We start from the raw sequence: 22,922 nt of genomic DNA, 5'->3' as shown, positions 1-22,922 counted from the left end.
GTTCTTGACGCTTCAGTCCGGAAACGCGCTGCTGCTACGGTCGCAGGTTCGAATCCAGCCTCGGGCATGGATGTGTGTGATATCCTTAGGTTAGTTAGGTTTAAGCAGTTCTAAGAGGACTGATGACCTCAGATGTTAAGTCCCATAGTGCTCAGAGCCATTTGAACCATTTGATACTGTTTCACGTGTCGCACACCTGCTGAATATTTGGCCAATTTAGACTGCTTGTTTCAAGTTCTTTTTGCGTCTGGTTTAAAGAGCAACAAGCAAAAGCGACCCTTCTCCAAGAAGAACTTGAATATTTAGAACAATTTATAAATGGCACATCACACAGAGTATTCATCCTGCTAATTCTCACTTGTCTGCAATTAGAGATCTGCCAGCAGCCTCTAACGTTAAGGAGCTCCAAGCTGTCATAGGGAGGTTTACATATTACATTAAGTTCATTGCAAATGTGTTCCCTTTGTGCGGTCGAAAGAATGTCAGGGCGGATTTCAGCAATTACAGGACACATTATTAAGACGCCGTTTTCTGCTTCATTTTGATACAGCTAAGCTTGTTGGGTTAGCCGTGGATGCGTCTTCTTCCAGGTTTGGGAGAATAGCTTCATCTGATAGACCCACTGCTTTCGCCTCGAAAACCCTCAAGAAAGCACAGTGTAATTACAGTCAACTTGAAAAAGGGACACTCACTGTTATCTATGGTGTAACAAAGTTCCACCAATATTTGTACGGTCGGAAGGTCTATTTGACTGCAGAGAACTGCATTGTTGCGCTCTGATATCCTCCAGTTATCAATAAAAGTTGTTGACCAAGCCCTCTGCGCACCATTCGAACTCTCAGTTGTAGCCTCAGTTACCAGACAGTACCGACACAGCATTCGTTTCATGTGGGGTATCACGATATCATACAGGTACTCAGAATTTTCAAATTCTTCCAAGCTTTCCTTCTTGACTTGCGGCGTATTCCTGGAGCAACTGCTTCCGACCCAGCTCTTCAGGTAGTTTTGTAACACGGGCTATTTTTCGCATTGTCACACGCTATCCAGGTGTTCTGTTGTTGCGTGCAGAGAATGACGACACACAGGCTGTGATTCATGTCTCTCTCCACTGACAAGTTTTGTCTTTGTTGCACCGAGGTCGTTGGGAGTAATTCGCATAAGGCAGCCCACGCAACGTCAATGAACATGGCAGGGTATACACGCCCAGACAGAGAAAAGAACCTCTTGCGCTAATGCGTGGGCAGAATATCAGTCACCCCGCCACAACGTTTTATTGAGTGGTCACTTCCGCCTGGACCGTGGCAACGCATCCATTCGATTTTGTGGGTCCAATCTGGAACACGCAATAAATGGTTCAAATGGCTCTGAGCACTATGGGATTTAACATCTGAGGTCATCAGTCCCCTAGACTTAGAACTACTTGAACCTAACTAACCTAAGGACATCACACACATCCATGCCCGACGCAGGATTCGAACCTGCGACAGTAGCAGTCGTGCGATTCCGGACTGAAGCGCCTAGAACCGCTCGGCCACAGCGGCCGGCGAACACTCAGTAGTTTTTGGTAGTAGACACATACAGAAAATTATCTTTTGCTGTCCCTATGACGTCCACCACTACTGCTAGGCGGTATTGGTTCAAATGGCTCTGAGCACTATGGGACTTAACTTCAGAGGTCATCAGTCGCCTAGAACTTAGAACTACTTAAACCTAACTAACCTAAGGACATCACACACATCCATGCCCGAGGCAGGATTCGAACCTGCGACCGTAGCGGTCGCTCGGCTCCAGACTGTAGCGCCTAGAACCGCACGGCCACTCCAGCCAGCTGGTGGTATTGGCTTTTGCTTTCTATTTTACGACTTGAAGGTCTTCCTGAGGTCCTTGTTTCGGGAAATGGTCTCAGTTCAAGTCAGCCGATTGTCAGCAGTTTTGTGTGCCGCTCTCAGTCTAACAGTGAAGGTGATCAGGTCACCGAAATGTTCAAAAGTCACGTGGAGAAACTTCATTTCCCACACAAACTGGAGCAAGCCTTAAAGATTTTTCTTTCCTCACACTGCTCTTTGCCACTCGACGGAAATTCACCAGCAGAATTACTACACGATCGTCGTCACCATACCCCGTCGCATTTTCCGTGGCCACCGCGGAAGCAATTCGTTCCGCCAGGTTAGAGAAAATTTCAGCTGCAGGATGAAGTCTTCTTTAGAGTTTTGGACAAGAAACAGCGTTGGGAGCACGGTGTCATCACAGAGGTCTCGGGACGTTCGTTTCGTACCGTTCAAAGTTCTGTCGGGCTGCATCGCCGTCACTGGGATCAGCTGCAGTGCTCTCGTGTCAGTGAGTCTGGCTCAGCATACCCGGCACGCCGCTGGGGTCTGCGACAGCAGCCGTCCGCACCTGCCTGCCTGTCGCAGCTGCTGCCGAGCCGAGTGGTGCGAGTCGAGATCGACGTCCAGCCACCGCCGCACTCGCTGACGTCACTGAGGCTGGCGCCCGTCCTCAAGCCTGAGGCGGTCGCCACTTAGGCACTGTCCCTGCACAGCCATCACACCACCCCGTGACTTCCGCTTGCTGTCGACCCGACCACAGCGTCTGCCTCACTGGACACAGGCACGCACCCGCGTGGCTGGTTTTCCGGCCAGACTTCCTCAGCACTCGCAAAGTGGATATCGGTGTGTGGACAAGGAGTTGCCATCAGAAGTTGTTTCACTCGCTGCCTCCTCAACTACACTATGTGATGAAAAGTATCCGGACACCTGGCTGAAAATGACTTGCAAGTTTGTGGCGGCCTCCATCGATAATACTGGAATTCAATATGATGTTGGCCCACCCTTAGCCTCGATGTCAGCTTCCACTCTCGCAGGCATACGTTCAATCCGGCACTGGAAGGTTTCTTGGATAATGAAAGCCCATTATTCACGGAGTCTTGCACCGAGGAGAGGTATCGATGTCGGTCGGTGAGGCCTGGCACGAAGTCGGCGTTGCAAAACATTCCAGAGGTGTACTATAGGATTCAGGTCACGACTCTGTGCAGGCCAGACCATTACAGGGATTTTATTGTCGTGTAACCACTCTGCCACAGGCCGTGCATTGGGAAGAGGTGCTCGATCTTCTTGAAAGATGCAATCGCCATCCCCGAATTGCTCTTCAACAGTTGGAAGCAAGATGCTGCTTAAAACATCAATGTAGTCCTGTCCTGTGATAGTGCCACGCAAAACACCAAGGTCTGCAAGCCGTCTCCATGAAAAACATGGCCACACCACAACACCAACACCACCGAATTTTACTCTTGGCACTACACATGCTGGTAGATGACATTCACCGGGCATATGCCATATCGACACCCTGTCGTTGGATCGCCACATTGTGTACCGTGATTCGTCACGTCACACAACGGTTTTCCACTGTTCAATCATCCAATGTTTATGCTCCTTACACCAAGCGAGTCGTCGTTTAGCATTTACCGGCATGAAGTGTGGCTTATGAGCAGCTGCTCAACCATGAAATCCACGTTTTATCACCTCCCGCCTAACTTTCATAGTACTTGCAGTGGATCCTGATGCAGTTTGGAATTCCTGTGTGGTGTTGTGGATAGATGTCTGCCTATTTCACATTACGATCCTCTTCAATTGTCGGCGGTCTCCGTCAGTCAACAGACGAGATCGGCCTGTACTCTTTTGTGCTGTACGTGTCCCTTCACGTTTCCACTTCACTATCACATCGGAAGCAATGGACCTAGGGATGTTTAGGAGTGTGGAAATCCCGCATACAGACGTATGACACAAGTGACACCCAATCACCTGACCACGTTCGAAGTTCGTGAATTCCGCGGAGCGCCCCATTCTGCTCTCTCGAGCTGCCTAATGACTTCTGGGGTCGCTGATACGGAGTACGTGGCAGTAGGTGGCAGTACAATGCACGTAATATGAAAAACGTATGTTTGTGGAGGTATCCGTATACTTTTGATCGCATAGTGTATGTCTACATTCACGCCTTCCCCCTCCCCCGCCGTCGTCACGTGGGACAGCACTACACGACGGTGGAGTGGAGATCAGGCGGGGAGGTATGTGGGGTCGTCCGATGGAGGAGATCCTGTGGCAAAGTTGGTTTGTAGCGACAGAATCACAAATAGCCACAGTCAGTGAACCACGCAGTGACTAATTAGAGACGATGTCGCAGACACTCCTCTCAGGAGTTCCCTACGCCACTGCTGCAGAGTGAGTGCTGCACAGCCTACTCTAAAGATGTCGGATTCACTACACAGCCAGCAGTGCGAAAGTTATGAAGGTGAGTCAAATGAAAACCTTAAATATTTTTTTAAATATTATTTATTGTGCAGAAGTGGTACAAAGCTGTATCACTTTTCAACATAATCTCCCCTTCATCAATGCAAGTCCTCCAACGCTTACAAAGTGCATAAATTCCTTTAGAAAAAAATTCTTTTGGTAGTCCGCGCAACCACTCATGCATCGCGTGGCGTACCTCTTCATCAGAACGGAACTTCTTTCCTCCCAGGGCGTCTCTGAGTGGTCCAAACGTATGGAAATCACTTGGGGCAAGGTCTGGTGAATATGGTGGATGCGGAAGACACTCAAAATGCAGGTCTGGGATCGTTGCAACTGTTGTACGGGCAGTGTGGGGCCTTGCCTTGTCATGTTGCAAAAGGACACCTGCTGACAGCAATCCACGTCGCTTTGATTTGATTGCAGGCTGCAGATGATTTTTTAGGAGCTCTGTGTATGATGCCCTGGTGACAGTGGTCCCTCTAGACATGTAATGCTCCGAAATGACGCCTTTTTCGTCCCAAAAGAGGGTCAGCATAACCTTCCCTGTTGATGGTTCTGTTCGAAAATTCTTTGGTTTTGGTGATGAGGAATGAAGCCATTCCTTGCTCGCTCCCTTCGTTTCCTGTTGGTGGAAGTGAACCCAGGTTTCGTCCACTGTAACGATTATTGCAAGGAAGCCATCACCTTCTCGTTCAAAGCGCCGAAGAAGTTCTTCACAAGCATCAACACGTCGTTCTCTCATTTCAGGAGTCAGCTGTCGTGGCACCCATCTTGCAGACACTTTGTGAAACTGGGGCACATCATGCACAATGTGGTATGCTGACCCATGAGTAAACATGCTGCAATGTCATTCAGTGTCGCTAGGCGGTTTTCCTTCACTATGGCTTCAACTGCTGCAGTGTTCTGTGGAGTCACAACTCGTTGTGCCTGACCTGGACGAGGTGCATCTTCCACTGAAGTCACACCATTTGCGAACTTCCTACGCCATTCTTGGACTTGCTGCTGTGACAAACATGCATCACCGTACTGAACCTTCATTCGTCGATGAGTTTCAATATGTGTCACACCTTCACTATGGAAAAACCGAATAACAGAACGCTGTTCTTACCCGTGGAGCGGCCATTTTTATACTGATACTGCGACAGTATGTGTGAATCTGCACTATGCTGCCCCCTACAGGCCGTTCTGCACGACGTTTGTAGCACGCTTATCAACTTACAGGATAACGGCGCGAAATTTCGATTTGTTATTACAAATTTAAGGTTTTCATTTGACTCACCCTCGATTAGATGGAACTATGTAGCGAAATTTATACTTGATTGAGAAAAGGCACTGTTGTCTTGTACTGTACCAAGTGATAAGATAGTGTTCAGTGACAGAATCAAATACTCGTACACATGACATTCCTGCGGAGAGAAATTGTTGCAAAGTGTTTGGCGTAGTTCCAGTTATAATAAAGTGATCCAGCATTGTGTGTGTATTGTAGTGTCATTTTGGTCTTCTGCAGAAGTAAATCTAAGAACCCACCACAGCGCCAACAAGCGTTTTTCTATGTAAGTCTGCAGGCTTTCGTGGCCGTTGTCACTGAAGTTAAAATCTTCTGGGTTATTAGGCCGCATCATGTTTCTTCTAAAATGTTCGACGTTTCAACCCCTCTGCTGAGGTCTCCCTCAGGATCTTTTGGTGTCCACTACTGCTAGAACTGTGTCAGAGACGAGGCTCGCGTCCACTTATAAAGGGGGAATTTTCTGGCGATCGTGCTGGAGAAGTGATAGTATTGGTTAAAATACATGTGGCTCCCATTGGTGGGCGATACTCATAGGCTAATACAGAAGAAGCGTCGGTAGCTCATCTCCTGTGGATACCATTGGCGGTCATCGTCATTGGATAGAAAGGCACTGTTCCACATTTATGCTGGAGAAGGGTTATTGGTTGGAATGCCTGCTACCGCTATTGGTTGGTCGTCATCAGTGGCTAGATTCGGAACGGACAGAGCAAGAGAGGGGGAATGTTTACCCAAAATGTTATTTTCCGCCGATGCGACTTGCAGCGTGTTGTTTATGCCGCTCCCACACCGCGGTCGCGTATTTACTTCCTTGATGGCCTATAGGCGTCCTCTCTGTTGAAATCAGATGAATTCTTAGAAATTTCAACCGCTTCTCTGACCTTTTCTTCTGTAAATGTTTGTTGCTTTAGCCAGTACACGTACGTTATTAAAATCGATGTCAGAGCCACAGTTCTCGTGATGTTTCGCTACTGCCGATTTTGCACTTTGATTTAGCCGCATGTGCCGTTCGTGTTCCTTAATGCGTTCTTTAACAGTTCTTCCCGTTTCGCCTATATACACTTTGCCGCAGCCACATGACACTCGATAGACGCCTGCGTTGTGGAGCTAATCAGGTGCATCTGTTTTCCGTCGGAAAAGGTCTTTTATTTTGTTTTGACTAAAGAAAGATGTCTGAATACCATTTTTCTTTAAAATTCTGCTTATGCGGTCAGTGACCCCAGAAACGAACGGTAACCTGACGGAGTGAGAAGGCAGTTCCCCGTCATTCTTATCAGCCGTATAAATATTCCACCCAAAAGCCCTGTCGATTGAATAACTATCATACCCATTTGCCTTCAGTGTCCTCTTTAAAAAATTCATCTCCGATTCTAAGTTGTCGTCATCGCTGATACGAAAGGCACGTGAAGACAGAGTGTTGAGTACTGCTTGGTTCTGGGGTGGGTGGTGGTGCGAAGTTGCATCTAAATACCTGTTTGTGTTAGTTGGCTTTCTGTACACTCTGTGACCTAGAGTGTTATCATATCTTCTGTATACCAACACATCTAGGAACGGGAGACCGACCTCACTCTCAAGGAAGTAAATACGCGGCCGCGGTGTGTGACCGGCATAAACAACGCGCTGCAAGTCGCCTCGGAGGAAAATAACATTTTGGGTAAACATTCCCCCTCTCTTGCTCTGTCCGTTTCGAATCTAGCCACTGATGACGACCAACCAATAGCGGTAGCAGGCATTTCAACCAATAACCCTTCTCCAGCATAAATGTGGAACAGTGCCTTTCTATCCAATGACGATGACCGCCAATGGTATCCACAGGAGATGAGCTGAGCTACCAACGCCCCTTCTTCTGTATTAGCCTATGAGTATAGCCACATGTATTTTAACCAGTACTATCACTTATCCAGCACGATCGCCAGAAAATTCCCCCTTTATAAGTGGACGCGAGCCTCGTCTCTGACAGTGTTCTAGCAGTAGTGGACACCAAAAGATCCTGAGGAAGACCTCAGCAGACGGGTTGCAACGTCGAACATTTTAGAAGAAACATGATGCGGAATAATAACCCAGAAGATTTTAACTTAAGCGTTTTCCTTTTGGCACAACAGTGAGGCTGCATTGGAGCCCAGCACCTGTCACGGTATGGGTTGGCATTGGCTGGTTCACGAGCTGTTAATTAGGACAGCAGCCTCTACAGCGCTCACTTGTTATGGTCAGTGGCCGTGCTGTGCCCGCCCTTCACGGTCTGTGTGGTGTTCTCTTTCAACAAGATGCAGTGCTGTCCTGGCGAGCCTCGATGCAGACAGTGGTCAGCTGTCGCCCTGACCACGGCTGGAAAGCATCCGGTCACAGATTGCCGAGCGAGTAACATGCCACCGCTCAGCAGGCGCTCTGGCACAGGGTCGAAGCAGCGTCGAGTTACCGGTGCCTGTCATCCGATGTGAGTTCGACTCGACGTCCAACGACACTATAGTTCAATTCTTTTATCTTGGCAGCTCGCGCATGCCCGCCCAGACGCGGGAGATTGCTGCGTTGCCAGTTGCACACGACGCACGCGCCAAGAGGAGCAGCGCCATAGTATAGTAGAGTTCGCAAACTTACGTTTAGGGGGGAGCGCGCAGTTCATGAAGTAAAGCCACCATGGCCGCATTAACTCTTTCGCTGCTACAGAGACGTACTCCCCGCATTCCGCTCTGTGCGCGATTTTGTCATCACTGCACTGCTCGCCGCCTGTGCAGACACATGGCGTTCCCACTGCTTTGACACACTTATCATACCATCTCACAAAAACTATTTTGCCCAAAAATTTGATTTTTACACATCTTCTTGACTGATACCTTCCCCCCATAATAGACTTAATTTTGTTTCGATGTTCAACGCAGTTATTGTGCAGCATTAAATGTAGTAAACCATTGCACGAAATTTTGAAGAGTTTGCAGAGGTAAAAGTCCATAGTGTATACTTCCCGTATTGTCGATTTTAGTTGCCACAATGTTGAGAATGAAATGTGGACAAGATACCTAAATTTCATATTAAATTTACTGTATAACAATGTCTTATTTAATTCAAGTACCAGATAGGTGTCATATGTAATATTGGGAAATATTCCATCTTCAGGGACTGTAATAAAACTTTTATTTATACCAGAGTTATTTCGCTTTTTTCTAAAACGTTCTGATTAAACCAAAGTTGGCAAAGTACACAAAACTGAATTATGGATGTAATAAAACATAGGAACTAAAATATATTGTCTGTGAGGTGCAGTGCGCAAACAATGTGTGTTTGTCACAACGGATAGCAAATAGTTGCCAAAACATAGATCAGTCGACGAAAACATTGAATATGATGTTGCCAAAGCAGCGGAGCAAAGGATTGAGTTAGACAATCAAGAAGCTCGGCAACGTACGAGCCGAAATTCTGCTCTAAATAATACTTTTAATACTGTCACAAAAGAATATATCTCAATGTGAATAGTAAACCAGCGACTGCGGAAGAGAAGAAATACAAACAAAACAGATAACATGAATAGTGTATGTGTGCCTTTTCATTGTTTTTAATTGCTGTGGAAAGAAATATTGGAGGACAAAATTAGAAAAACCGAAAACTTATTACGATTATAATGAAGAGTCAAAGGACTAGGAAATTCAAAAAAATTACATTCAAACGGATAAAATTCATGAAGTAAGACACTTCGATATTGTTTTTAAATAAAGAAAACATTGAGCACCAATGAAGGTTTGAACTCAGAACCAATCACATAGGAGCCAAACATCTCAACCATTATGCTAACGCAGCTTGTCATTGAACAGAACTCCTGGAAGACTCTAAAACATCACACCAAATACCGACAAACACTGTTGGTCTGACTATGAATTATTCACGTTTCGTCGAAGTACAATAGGAAATAAACAATTACCGCTGTTCTTTATTGCAAAAAAGCAGTTTGTGGGAATTATACAAACACCTTTCCTCGCTATTGCCTGAATTAGGAGGCTTATTGCTTGTTTGGTTTAATTGAGTAATAGAAGATGAAGCAATTGTTATAAAGAAAGCTTTTTCCAAAGTTTCTATAAAAGAAAGTCTGCTATCAAGACATTGCTTTTGTTCAGTTACTTTATTTATGACTGAACATTTCTGAAACTGAAGACACTCGTCTGTGCTCTGCACTGCAGTCGAGCTCTGGCATAGTCGTTCTCTGTTCATTGGCTGAGTGTGTTTTGTGGTGTCAGATGCACAGAACGAACCTAAACTCGGCCGCCATCGTAAATGACGCGCACTATAGAGCCACTGGTGGCTGTTGTGCGTAGCCCCCAGAACCGCGCGCCCTCGCCACTCTGCTACAGTGGGGCGCCCGCCACTCACCTGCGGGTGTAGCGCCAGCAGCTGCAGGGTGAAGCAGAGCGCCGCCTCTGTGGCGGGCTGGCCCACCAGCAGCAGCGAGGCCAGCTCCTCGCTCACCAGCCGGCGGTCCTCGGTCGCGGCCAGCAGCTGCTCCAGCACCGACCCGGGCAGCCTGCGGGCACACCGGCATGTCACCACATTGGTCCAGTCCGACCACTGTCTCCAGAGTCGGCTCTCTGAGAGTTTCGCCGTTCGAGTGGGAGTCAGGCAAGGTGACGGCCTCTTGCGCCTGCTCTTCAGTTGGATATTGGAGAATATTACACTAGTCAACAGCCATTTTGCATCTGGGGTATGATACATCAACTAGTATCTATTTTGGTGTGTAGAATCTGAATATACCGTTCAAAATGTTCTACCACGTACCATTTTTGAGTTTTTAAAGGTTTTTTATTTTTTGTATTCAGTATTTCGCTTTTTGCTGTTCTTCTGTTTTGATGTTTAATTTTTGGTTTTTGTTTGCAGAGGAGAGCTAGAAGATCTATAAATCGTCATTAAATGGTTGGTGTGGTGACCCAGTGGTGTGAAAGAGATCCTCAGAGAGTGTTTCCTGTGAATGAGAGTGCAAACTCTTTGTGTTTAAAACTTACACTAAGAAAAATGGCAACTAGTAAATCTCTATGCTGTCTAAACCACCCCGACAACTTAGATTATGTGGGGGAAATTCACTCAAAAAGCCCAAAGAAAACCAATCTCTGATTTGGTTAAGAAACATATAAATTGTATTCTGATTCAAGTTACCTTCCATTCAGAAAACTGTTGCACTCAGCGACTTTTATATTGACTTGTAAATTATAGATTGCAGTGATCAGTCGTCCTTTGTAAATTTTATTGGCAGATCTACATTTCAGCTACAAGCTAGCCATTCTCAATGCACTATTATTTTCGCTCAATGCATGTAATGCCTGTTGGTTGGGCTTCATCCACAGTTCGCTATCTAAAACTTTCGAAACAGCAAGCTGAACTCTTGGGGTCGAGACTGCAACAACGGAATCTTCTAGCTCCAGGGACAAAAATTTCCTGTTTCAGATCAAGAAGTGCATCCTTCGCTCAGTATTTCGTTATGCAGAACTCAGTGTGTGTGTGTGTGTGTGTGTAGAGATGTCAATGGTCTGATGATGCAGATAGGTGTACAACATAATCCACAGGAGTGGCGACTATTTATTGACTCCAGTAAAACCAGCTTGAAAGCAGTACTACTGCATAACGGCACTGCATTTCCACCGGTACCTTCGGCTTACGCAGTAGACATGAAAGAATCTTATGAAACCATGGCTTTGCTGTTAGAGGCAATCAAATGTAAGGATCACGAATCGCAGCTTTGCTGTGATTTAAAAGTTGTTGCACTCCTTACAGGTTTACAGGCTGGATTCACGAAATACTGCTGCTTTTTGAGCCTTCGGAGCAGCCGTGACACCAAGAACCACTATACAGTCAAGGAGTGGCCCATGAGGAACTCATATGTTCCTGGAAACGTAAATGTGAACAATACCCCAGTGTTTGAGCCCAATAAAATCATTTTGCCTCCCCTTCATATCAAGTTGGGCCTTATCAAGAACTTTGTAAAAGCTCTGGATAACGAAGGTGAGGCCTTCAATCACTTAAAAGAAAAGTTTCCCAAATTAAGTGAGGCAAAGCTGAAAGAGGGTATATATGTTGGACCACAAATAAGAAAATTGCTGAAAGATCCAACCTTTGATACCAAACTCACAGATATCCAATTATCTCCTTGGTCTTCTTTTAAAGCAACTGTGAACGGCTTTTCGGGTAACAGAAGAGACAAACACTATGTTACCATTGTGAATGATCTGTTGGACAACTATAAGAACATGGGGTGTAGAATGTCGCTTAAAATTCACTTTTTACATTCTCACCTTGATTTCTTCCCAGAAAATTTGGGAGCCGTAACCGCTGAGCATGGTGAACGGTTTCACCAAGACGTTCTTACCGTGGAACACCGTTACCAAGGCCACTGGAACCCTTTGATGATGGATGACTACTGCTGGGCTCTTGTTAGAGAGAGTGATGAAACGGCAAACAAAAGAAGAGCTCCGTCGTCGCATTTCTCAAAAACCAAAGACGATTAAACGTGAAAATATCTTCTGAACTAATTTGGCCTTTTATTGGCATCATGCCCGTATGTACAATAACAAAAGTATTGATTTCAAACGTTCTCAATGCGTATTTTTGTTTGACTTAATTGTGTCAATTTTCGCTATTACCATTTTTTATTCTGCTGTGTATCTTGGAAATGAGACGTCATGGAGAAAAACTGATTTACCAGTGTATTCAGCACCCAAAAATTAGGTAAATCCACCCATTTACAAACCAGATGCAGAAAAAAAGTTTAAATTTGTTAACCAGTGTTATCAGGGAGTGCACTTGCACATAACCATCAGCAACTGGAATGAAGATTGGATACGAGAAAGATAACCACGGTGTACTAGAAGGCACCACCATTCGTAAAGTCCTGACTATATTTGGTCACGCGGCCTACAGCAAATGAGAGAGAATTTGGTAATAGATACCAGATGTGTCAGGTGGGAGAGGGTCTACCACCCCTGCAAGAGCATTTACATTCCCATGTACCTCTCCAGGAACCTTAAACGCAAACATTACGACTCAGTAGTAAGGTCTTCCGTATTCCAAGCCTCTGCATCGCTCTGAATGAACAGGACCGGTCACTCAGGAAACTAGAGCTCAAGGGACAGGAAGTCCTAAGGAGAACACCAGTGCCAACAGGACAAGAGGATGGCACCAACGGGATTAGACACAGCATCTACATCTACATTTATACTCCGCAAGCCACCCAACGGTGTGTGGCGGAGGGCACTTTACGTGCCACAGTCATTACCTCCCTTTCATGTTCCAGTCGCGTATGGTTCGCGGGAAGAACGACTGCCGGAAAGCCTCCGTGCGCGCTCCAATCTCTCTAATTTTACATTCGTGATCTCCTCGGGAGGTATAAGTAGGGGAAGCAATATATTCGATACGTCATCCAGAAACGCACCCTCTCGAAACCTGGACAGCAAGCTACACCGCGATGCAGAGCGCCTCTCTTGCAGAGTCTGCCACTCGAGTTTGCTAAACATCTCCGTAACGCTATCCCGCTTACCAAATAACCCTGTGACGAAACGCGCCGCTCTTCTTTGGATCTTCTCTATCTCCTCAGTCAACCCGACCTGGTACGTATCCCACAATCATGAGCGATACTCAAGTATAGGTCGAACGAGTGTTTTGTAAGCCACCTCGTTTGTTGATGGACTACATTTTCTAAGATCTCTCCCAATGAATCTCAACCTGGTACCCGCCTTACCGACAATTAATTTTATATGATCGTTCCACTTCAAATCGTTCCGCACGCACGCTCCCAGATATTTTACAGAAGTAACTGCTACCAGTGTTTGTTCCGCTATCATATAATCATACAAAAAAGGATCCTTCTTTCTATGTATTCGCAATACATTACATATGTCTATGTTAAGGGTCAGTTGCCACTCCCTGCACCAAGTGCCTATCCGCTGCAGATCTTCCTGCATTTCGCTGCAATTTTCTAATGCTGCAACTTCTCTGTATACTAGAGCATCATCCGCGAAAAGCCGCACGGAACTTCGGACACTATCTACGGAGGAGTACCATCGTCAGGCTGACATAATCACATCTACGAGGAAAAGGCGACTGGCCTTCTATAGACAGTGACCCACAAAGAATAGTGAACCCACTACAATCAGTCCCAATTCCCAAGAGCCCCTCGCCAGCAAAAGGAGCCCAGTAACCAGCAGACCGAGGGGACAGAAGAGAGGAAGCTTGCTCACAGACAGAAAATGAAATATTTCTGAGCTAAGAAGAAGCAGGAGACCCTTGTAAAGAGTCAAAACGAGCCCCGTGGTCCTAAGTAGGACGGAACGAAAACAAGAAGAAGCGCCTGATGGCGTTATTGACGTAGCATATGCTAATGCCTTAAATGTCGTTACCACAGAAGAAAAATACACTCCTGGAAATTGAAATAAGAACACCGTGAATTCATTGTCCCAGGAAGGGGAAACTTTATTGACACATTCCTGGGGTCAGATACATCACATGATCACACTGACAGAACCACAGGCACATAGACACAGGCAACAGAGCATGCACAATGTCGGCACTAGTACAGTGTATATCCACCTTTCGCAGCAATGCAGGCTGCTATTCTCCCATGGAGACGATCGTAGAGATGCTGGATGTAGTCCTGTGGAACGGCTTGCCATGCCATTTCCACCTGGCGCCTCAGTTGGACCAGCGTTCGTGCTGGACGTGCAGACCGCGTGAGACGACGCTTCATCCAGTCCCAAACATGCTCAATGGGGGACAGATCCGGAGATCTTGCTGGCCAGGGTAGTTGACTTACACCTTCTAGAGCACGTTGGGTGGCACGGGATACATGCGGACGTGCATTGTCCTGTTGGAACAGCAAGTTCCCTTGCCGGTCTAGGAATGGTAGAACGATGGGTTCGATGACGGTTTGGATGTACCGTGCACTATTCAGTGTCCCCTCGACGATCACCAGTGGTGTACGGCCAGTGTAGGAGATCGCTCCCCACACCATGATGCCGGGTGTTGGCCCTGTGTGCCTCGGTCGTATGCAGTCCTGATTGTGGCGCTCACCTGCACGGCGCCAAACACGCATACGACCATCATTGGCACCAAGGCAGAAGCGACTCTCATCGCTGAAGACGACACGTCTCCATTCGTCCCTCCATTCACGCCTGTCGCGACACCACTGGAGGCGGGCTGCACGATGTTGGGGCGTGAGCGGAAGACGGCCTAACGGTGTGCGGGACCGTAGCCCAGCTTCATGGAGACGGTTGCGAATGGTCCTCGCCGATACCCCAGGAGCAACAGTGTCCCTAATTTGCTGGGAAGTGGCGGTGCGGTCCCCTACGGCACTGTGTAGGATCCTACGGTCTTGGCGTGCATCCGTGCGTCGCTGCGGTCCGGTCCCAGGTCGACGGGCACGTGCACCTTCCGCCGACCACTGGCGACAACATCGATGTACTGTGGAGACCTCACGCCCCACGTGTTGAGCAATTCGGCGGTACGTCCACCCGGCCTCCCGCATGCCCACTATACGCCCTCACTCAAAGTCCGTCAACTGCACATACGGTTCACGTCCACGCTGTCGCGGCATACTACCAGTGTTAAAGACTGCGATGGAGCTCTGTATGCCACGGCAAACTGGCTGACACTGACGGCGGCGGTGCACAAATGCTGCGCAGCTAGCGCCATTCGACGGCCAACACCGCGGGTCCTGGTGTGTCCGCTGTGCCGTGCGTGTGATCATTGCTTGTACAGCCCTCTCGCAGTGTCCGGAGCAAGTATGGTGGGTCTGACACACCGGTGTCAATGTGTTCTTTTTTCCATTTCCAGGAGTGTAGTTTATCAAACAACAGTTCTAACGACGGCCAGGTCCTCAACCACCGTCTATCTGAGAATGAGAGAGCACAAGCCGAGACAGCAGAGGCAGCTCGGAAGAGGCGTGGGCGAGGACGTTACGAAATTCAGTGAAATTGAGTCATTTGTTTATGAATCTGTAACATGAATAGATACGAAAACGAAATAAAATAAAAGTTCATTGCTCATTCAGTGCTGATAATTTTACTCGCATTTTATCGTTTTGATTACAATCGTTCACTTCTTTCTTGCCATTTTCTTCTCGGGGTAGCCTACTGTACTGACTACGTCGAGTTCAAGTATTGCTGACTCACAGTTATTCGAGTTCGAGAAATCTCCAGGAACGTCAGCTGATAACAATATCTCATAAATTTAATTGTTGCAAGTAAAAGAGAGAAGTGGACATCAAGTAGCAGTAGTAGTTGCTTCCCAAGCTTGCAGCTGCCTTTGATAGTTAGTTAGTGTCATGGTCCATGGATCATTTTGCACAATACATCTTAATGAAGTGTAGCGGCTCATTTTACACTCGCATCGCAAATTAATTCGTAAAAATGATTAACGGCGAACATTTATAGGTATTTTTATACACAGGTGAGAGTAATTCCTACCCATTATGATAGTAGAAATTCTTCTAGGTAATAGGAATTGTCAAAGAGAAACTTTTTCAGATTGTATTCAGATTTTACTTTTCTGTCAGACATTTTATATCATTGGGTAAATGATAAAAAATTATAGCTGCAGCATTGTGTATCCCCTTTTGTGCTAAAAACAACCTTAGCGTGGAGTAATGAACGTCATTTTTCTTTCTGGTATTTTAATTACATACATAACTGTTTCTTTTGAACTTTAGTGGTTTATTTGCAGCACATGTCATCAGGGAATAAATACACCATGAAGCAGTAATCAGCACGCCCGTCTCCCTAAACAGATGTCTATAAGATGATCGTGAATGATCACTACATATTATTCTTACAGCACCTTTTCGAGGAATGAGCACCCCAAACATTACTCCATATGACATTACTGAATGAAAATATGCAGAATATGTCAGCTTACTGATTTGTCTTCCCTCAAGATTTGCAATGGTTATAAGTGCAAAGGTGGCTGGAATATGTTGTTTTAGGAGTTCCAAGATGTGCTTTTTCTGATTTAAATTGTCATCAAAACGAACACCAAACAATTTTGAAGTTCCCATCCCATTTATTTTTTCTTCAACATTTGGTACACTTATCATTGGTGTAGTACCCTTACATGTGCAAAAGTGAATGTATTGCGTCTTTTTAAAATTGAAGGTGAGACAATTCGGAAAAAGCCAATCAATGATACTTCTAAGAACTTTGTGTAGCATTTGTTCTCTTTGTGTGGATGCTTGGTTTGATTAAAAGTGTCATCTGTGAAAAGAACTAACTCTGCTTGTTGCATGTCAAAGGGAAGATCGTTTACACATATGAGGAACAATAGTGGACATAAGATTGAGCCCTGCGAAACCCCATAAGTGATTTCTCGCCAGTCAAAATTACGTCCCCGCACTATTTTTGTTGAGTTCAAAATGGCTCTGAGCACTATGGGACTTAACAGCTATGGTCATCAGTCCCCTAGAACTGAGAACTACTTAAACCTTACTAACCTAAGGACATCACACAACACCCAGTCATCACGAGGCAGAGAAAATCCCTGACCCTGCCGGGAATCGAATCCAGGAACCCTGGCGCGGGAAGCGAGAACGCTACCGCACGACCACGAGCTGCGGACTTTGTTGAGTTACTAAATACAAATTTCTGTATTCTTTTGCTTGTACAGGGTGTTACAAAAAGGTACGGCCAAACTTTCAGGAAACATTCCTCACACACAAAGAAAGAAAATATGTTATGTGGACATGTGTCCGGAAACGCTTACTTTCCATGTTAGAGCTCATTCTATTACTTCTCTTCAAATCACATTAATCATGGAATGGAAACACACAGCAACAGAACGTACCAGCGTGACTTCAAACACTTTGTTACAGGAAATGTTCAAAATGTCCTCCGTTATCGAGAATACATGCATCCACCCTCCGTCGCATGGATTCCCTGATCCGCTGATGCAGCCCTGGAGAATGGCGTATTGTATCACAGCCATCCATAATACAAGCACGAAGAGTCTCTACATTTGGTACCAGGGTTGCGTAGACAAGAGCTTTCAAATGCCACAAGCACCGAAGTCAACATTACCTTCCTTCAATTGGGCCAACTGGCGGTGAATCGAGGAATTACAGTACATACTAACGGAACTAAAATGAGCTCTAACAGGGAAATTAAGCGTTTCCGGACACATATCCACATAACATCTTTTCTTTATTTGTGTGTGAGGAATGTTTCCTGAAAGTTTGGCCGTACCTTTTTGTAACACCTTGTATATGACCTTATCTACTGTTCGGCTATATCACAAATCCCGTAAAACTTAAATTTATCTAGGAGATAAAAGTAGGACAGGGGAGATGTTCACTTTCTCGCAGCTACAAGTTTACCGTCAAGACATCGAATGTTTTGCAGTCAATATAAGTTCTATTCGGAATTCCCGAAACACATTCTGTGATAAACAGACTACTGAAATGAAGATCCAATTTAACGATAAGGAATTACAAGCCGCTACCGTGCACTGGGATGATAAACGGCTACTGAAATTAACGAACGACGGCTCTGCAGAAACACTTCTCGTGATTCTTTCAGACTGTGTTGCTGAGCAACTTCCTGAAGTGTCTCCATTGCGATCTGCAACTGGAAAAGAACATCATCAAATTCACGAAGTTTCAGAGGTGCACGTGCTGTGATTGGAAAGTTATGAGGAAAATGCCTCTTTTATATACTTTACAGGCATCAGGTATATATGAAATCATTCTCAAAAGTGTTTTTGAGGAAAATATGGTTCGTAAAAGCTCAGGTTCCTACTAGAACAATATACAAAAAAAAAAATACCATCCAAATGGTTCAAATGGCTCTGAGCACTATGGGACTTATCTTCTGAGGTCATCAGTCCCCTAAAACTTAGAACTACTTAAACCTAACTAACCTAAGGACATCACACACATCCATGCCCGAGGCAGGATTCGAACCTGCGACCGTAGCGGTCGCGCGGTTTCTGACTGTAGCGCCTAGAACCGCTCGGCCACGCCGACCGGCAAATACAATCCAAAATACATGATCTGTAATAGATGTTAATAAATTCTAAACTGGAATTCAGTACGGAGAAGTCAATGAACACTTGGATCACATCGATGTGTGTCGACATACATTGACAGAAGAGCGGCCTACAGAGGATTGTAAAGAATTCTTAGAGTTAAGAGTAATTTTTCTTGGCGACATACCATGTAGTGGAGTACCTTTCCATGTTTCAGGGGCTGTTCCTTATGTAAGTTGGGTGAAAACCGTTTATTGCTTGAAAATGTTTACACCCCGCGATGATTTTAAGTTATCACCACAATAAAACAATTCAGTTTCCAATATTTGTATTTTTCTTGTCAGTTTGTATTTCATAACGTGGCTCTCTGCCTCTTCTGCAAACAAAGCTCCGTACATCGATTTATGCACTGAATTACAGGACGAAAATATGAAAAAGCTTCATGCAGGAGTCGATCAAACCCCAGATATCATCAAAAATGGCATAGAACATTTTGTTTCTACTAAAAGACTCTTCCTTGCCAGATTTTAGTCGAGTGTCAAGTTCCTCAAGACTCCTTCAGAGTCGCATGGAAATGAAAACTATAAAAACTGTACACTTACGCAGTAATCTGAAAGCTGTTGATAATCCGGCAGGAAGGGTAGTGAAGATAATGGAAAGCTATAATAAATTATTTAGAAAAACGAGAAAAAGAAGCAGTATGTGGTTTAGGTTGTATCCGTGTCACATCGTAAGTTTCTAGGACATAAAAAAGAGGCTTTGTCAAAGTATAAAGATTTGTGAAACAGAATTTGATTTTCTCATCGTATTTGTCTGACAAACATTGCACGTAGAGGTTTCTTCTTCTTCTTCTTCTTCTTCTTCTTCTTCTTCTTCTTCTTCACGCGATCAGGCCCAGAGGACCGCGCGCCACCACAGTTAGAGCTCTCCATCCGTCTCTGTCTTCTGCTATCTGTCTCCAGTTTTCCGTGACTCCCAGCTGCAACAGGTCTTCTCTCACTCCATCGATCCACCTCTTTCTAGGCCTTCCCACTGGTCTGCTGCCTGACGGGATCCAGTCCATTGTGATTTTGGGCCATCCTGTTGCCTCCATTCTAACAACATGTCCAGCCCATTGCAGTCATTTGCTTCTCATCACTCCCAAGATGTTAGGCTCCTTGTACAGCTCTTCTAATTCAGTGTTATGGCGTCTTCTCCATTCTCCAGTAGTCCGACCTCTGACTGGTCCTAATATTTTCCTGAGGACTTTCCTTTCAAATGTTAGCAGGCGCTTAAGGTCTTGTTTTCGAACGCTCCAGGTTTGAGAACCATAAAGTACTACTGGCATTATTAATGTCTTATACAACCGTAGCTTTAGTTGTTGCGAGACACTTCTACATTTTAATATAGGGTCTAGAGAGTGATAGTGGAGGTTTGTTACATTAAATTATTAAAGTTAATACAATAAATATAGTAATTAAGCTGAAAGTAATTAGTTAATCAGTTAGTTCAGTTAAATATATTTTTATACAAAGGAAGATTTTTGTGATTTTTCGTTTTTTTAAATATACGAGGGCTATTCCGAAAGTAAGGTCCGATCGGTCACGAAATGGAAACGACTATGAAAATCCGATAAAGCTTTGCACAGATGTGTTGGGTAGTGTCTCTAGTATAACCCCAGTTAGCATCACGTCGCTCTTCTCATTTCTGAGCTCGCAGTGAGTGCGTAAAGATGTCTAGAAAATAGTGTCTGCCGCCAAGTACGGGGGCCTGGTGAGAAATTTCCCCTGAAGCTATGCAGCTAACATTACATAACTGTCGTGCTGTTTAGTCTTCAAGACAATTCTCAGCCGCATTCTGCAGGGGCAATGAAGATGCTCCTGCATCGTTTTCAAATGGAAATGTGAGATTACCCACAATACAGCCCGTAATTGTCTCCCTCTGAGTTTCAGCTCAGGTCACATGAACCGCTGGTTATGAAGACAACATTTCGGCACAAGACAACGAGCCGTAGGCCAGCGTAGAGAATTGGCGGAGAGCACTGGCGGCTGCCTTCTATAGCGAGGGTATGGGAAAGTTGGTACAACGCTACGATACACGTCTAAGTCGGGTCGGCGACTATGGAGATAAGTAGCTGCAAGGTGTATCTAACTGTTGCAAATAAAACATTTTTGATTTTTACCGTGGTTTCCATTTCGCGACCTATCGGACCTTACTTTCGGAATAGCCCTCGTAGATGCCTAAGAGCTCTGCTTCCTATTTCCCCGTAAAGCCCAAATTAGACACAACTCACTTTTTCGTGCAATGGAACCAAACTAGGAGGTAGGCCAAATAAAACATCAAACCTGAAAAGTAAGAGCCTCACTATTCCCCATAAATGTCCTCAAAATTACAGGTGTAATTTAAATATTCCTGTACTAATCATTTTCTTCGAGATACTTTATAATGTTGCAACACGAAAGAAACCTAATCGTTATACAGTGTGGACCGGAATACCTGGCTTTAGTAAGTAACTTCAGTTGCTTTGCCACAGCGAGGGTATCAACATCTACATCTTCATTAAACTCTGTGAACCACCTAGAGGTGCATAGGAGAGGATACGTCACACTGTACCAGTTATTAGGGTTTCTTCCCGTCCCATTCGCGTATTGAGTCCCAAAAGAGCGATTGCTTGAACTGCTCTGCGGGTGCAGTAATTATTCTAATCTTATCTTCACGATCCGTGTGTCAGCGATATGTAGGCGATAGCAGTACGAGTATATTCTTAGAATCATCTTTTAAAGCCGGTTCTTGAAATTTTGTTAACAGACTTTCTCAAAATAGCTTACGTCTATCCTCAAGAGTCTTCCAGTTCAGTTATTTCAGTGTTTCTGTGACACCCTACATCAGATCAAACAAACCTGTGACCTTTCGTGCTGCCCTTCTGTATATAGGTTCAATATCCCCTGTTAGTCCTGTTTGGTACAGGTCCCATACACTTGAACAATATCCTAGAAATGGCCGCGTTAGTGATTTGTAAGCAATCTCCTTTGTAGACTGACTGCACTTCCCCAGAATTCTACCAATAAACCCAAGTACACTGTCAGCTTTTCCCACGGCTGAACCTATGTGATTATTTCATTTTATATCCCTGCAAAGTGTTGTACCCAGATATTTGTATGAGCTGGCTGAATCCAGCAGTGACTCACTGATATTGTAGTTACAACACACTAAGATTTTTCGTTTGGATTTTACATTTGTGAACATTTAAAGCAAGTGACCAATCTTTGCACTGAATGTTCATGCAGCTTCCTTCAGATAGTACTCCATCGTAGATAACTGCATCATCTGCAAAAACCCTGATGTCACTATTATATTGTCTGTCAGGTCATTAACAAATAACATGAGCAGCAAGAGTCGCAACACACTTCCCTGGGGCACACCCGAAGTTACTTCTACATCTGACGATGACTGCGCGACCAAGATAACATGCTGCGTGCACCCTTCCAAAATCTCGATCCAGTCACAAATTTCACTTGATATCCAGTAATATGGTGCCTTTGACAATAAGCTGAGGTGTGGTACTGAAGTGAAATCCTTTTCGGAAATCAAGAAATACTGGATCTACTTGACTGCCGTGATACAAAGCTTTCAGTATGTTGTGTGAGAGAAGTGCGCGTTATGTCTACATGATTGATTTCTTCGGAATCGATTCTGGCTGGCGTTGAGGAGGTCATTCTGTTCAAGATACTCCATTATGTTTGAGCTCAGAATATGTTCTAAGATACTACAACAAATCGATGTCAAGGATTTTGGACGCTAGTTTTGTGGATCACTTCTCTTACCCTTCTTGTAAACGGGCACGGTTTTCTGCTCGAGGTATCTAAGATATATTATAGTCAGAAGAGGGGCTGACTCAGCTGCAAATTCAGTATAGATCCTTACAGGGATTCCGTCGGATCCTGGAGCTCTATTCAGTTTTAACGATCTCCGTTGTTTCTCAACGACACTGACACTGATATTTATTTCATTCATCTTTTCAGTGGTACGAGGATTAAATCGGGACAATTCTTCTGGGTTTCCTTTGTAAACGGACATTTTAAAACAGAGTTAAGCATTTCAGCTTTTGCTTTCCTACTCTCAGTTTCAGTTCCTGCCTCATTTGACAATATTCTTCTACGGTAGTCACTGAAGGTATCACGCATTGCTGTCTTGACTGCCAAATGTGCTTCATTCAGCATCTCTCTATCTATAGCCCTACACTTTCTTTTACACCATTACGCAGTAATTTCTGTTTCTTTAGAATTTTCTTTACTCTGACTGCATACCATGGAGGTTCGGTCTCATTATGAACAGGGGCATATAAATGCAGTGCGTGGTCAAGTATTCTTTTAAACATGAGCCATAGTTCCTCC

The 22,922-nt window shown here is 44.9% G+C and overlaps 1 protein-coding gene across 1 annotated transcript in view; it reads right to left on the bottom strand.

Moving 5' to 3' along the window:
- Positions 1–22,922, bottom strand: part of LOC126203497 (cytochrome P450 4C1-like) — a 160,500-nt gene that overhangs the window by 30,650 nt on the left and 106,928 nt on the right. Inside the window, exon 5 of the mRNA XM_049937826.1 lies at positions 9,928–10,078. Within this exon, the coding sequence (XP_049793783.1) occupies positions 9,928–10,078 (151 nt within the window). The remainder of the gene's footprint in view (positions 1–9,927; positions 10,079–22,922) is intronic.

This window comes from Schistocerca nitens, chromosome 9, assembly GCF_023898315.1.
Source record: "Schistocerca nitens isolate TAMUIC-IGC-003100 chromosome 9, iqSchNite1.1, whole genome shotgun sequence".
Taxonomy (NCBI): domain Eukaryota; kingdom Metazoa; phylum Arthropoda; class Insecta; order Orthoptera; family Acrididae; genus Schistocerca; species Schistocerca nitens.
The sequence above is the reverse complement of the archived record's forward strand: the minus strand, read 5'-3'. Positions and strand labels throughout refer to the sequence as shown.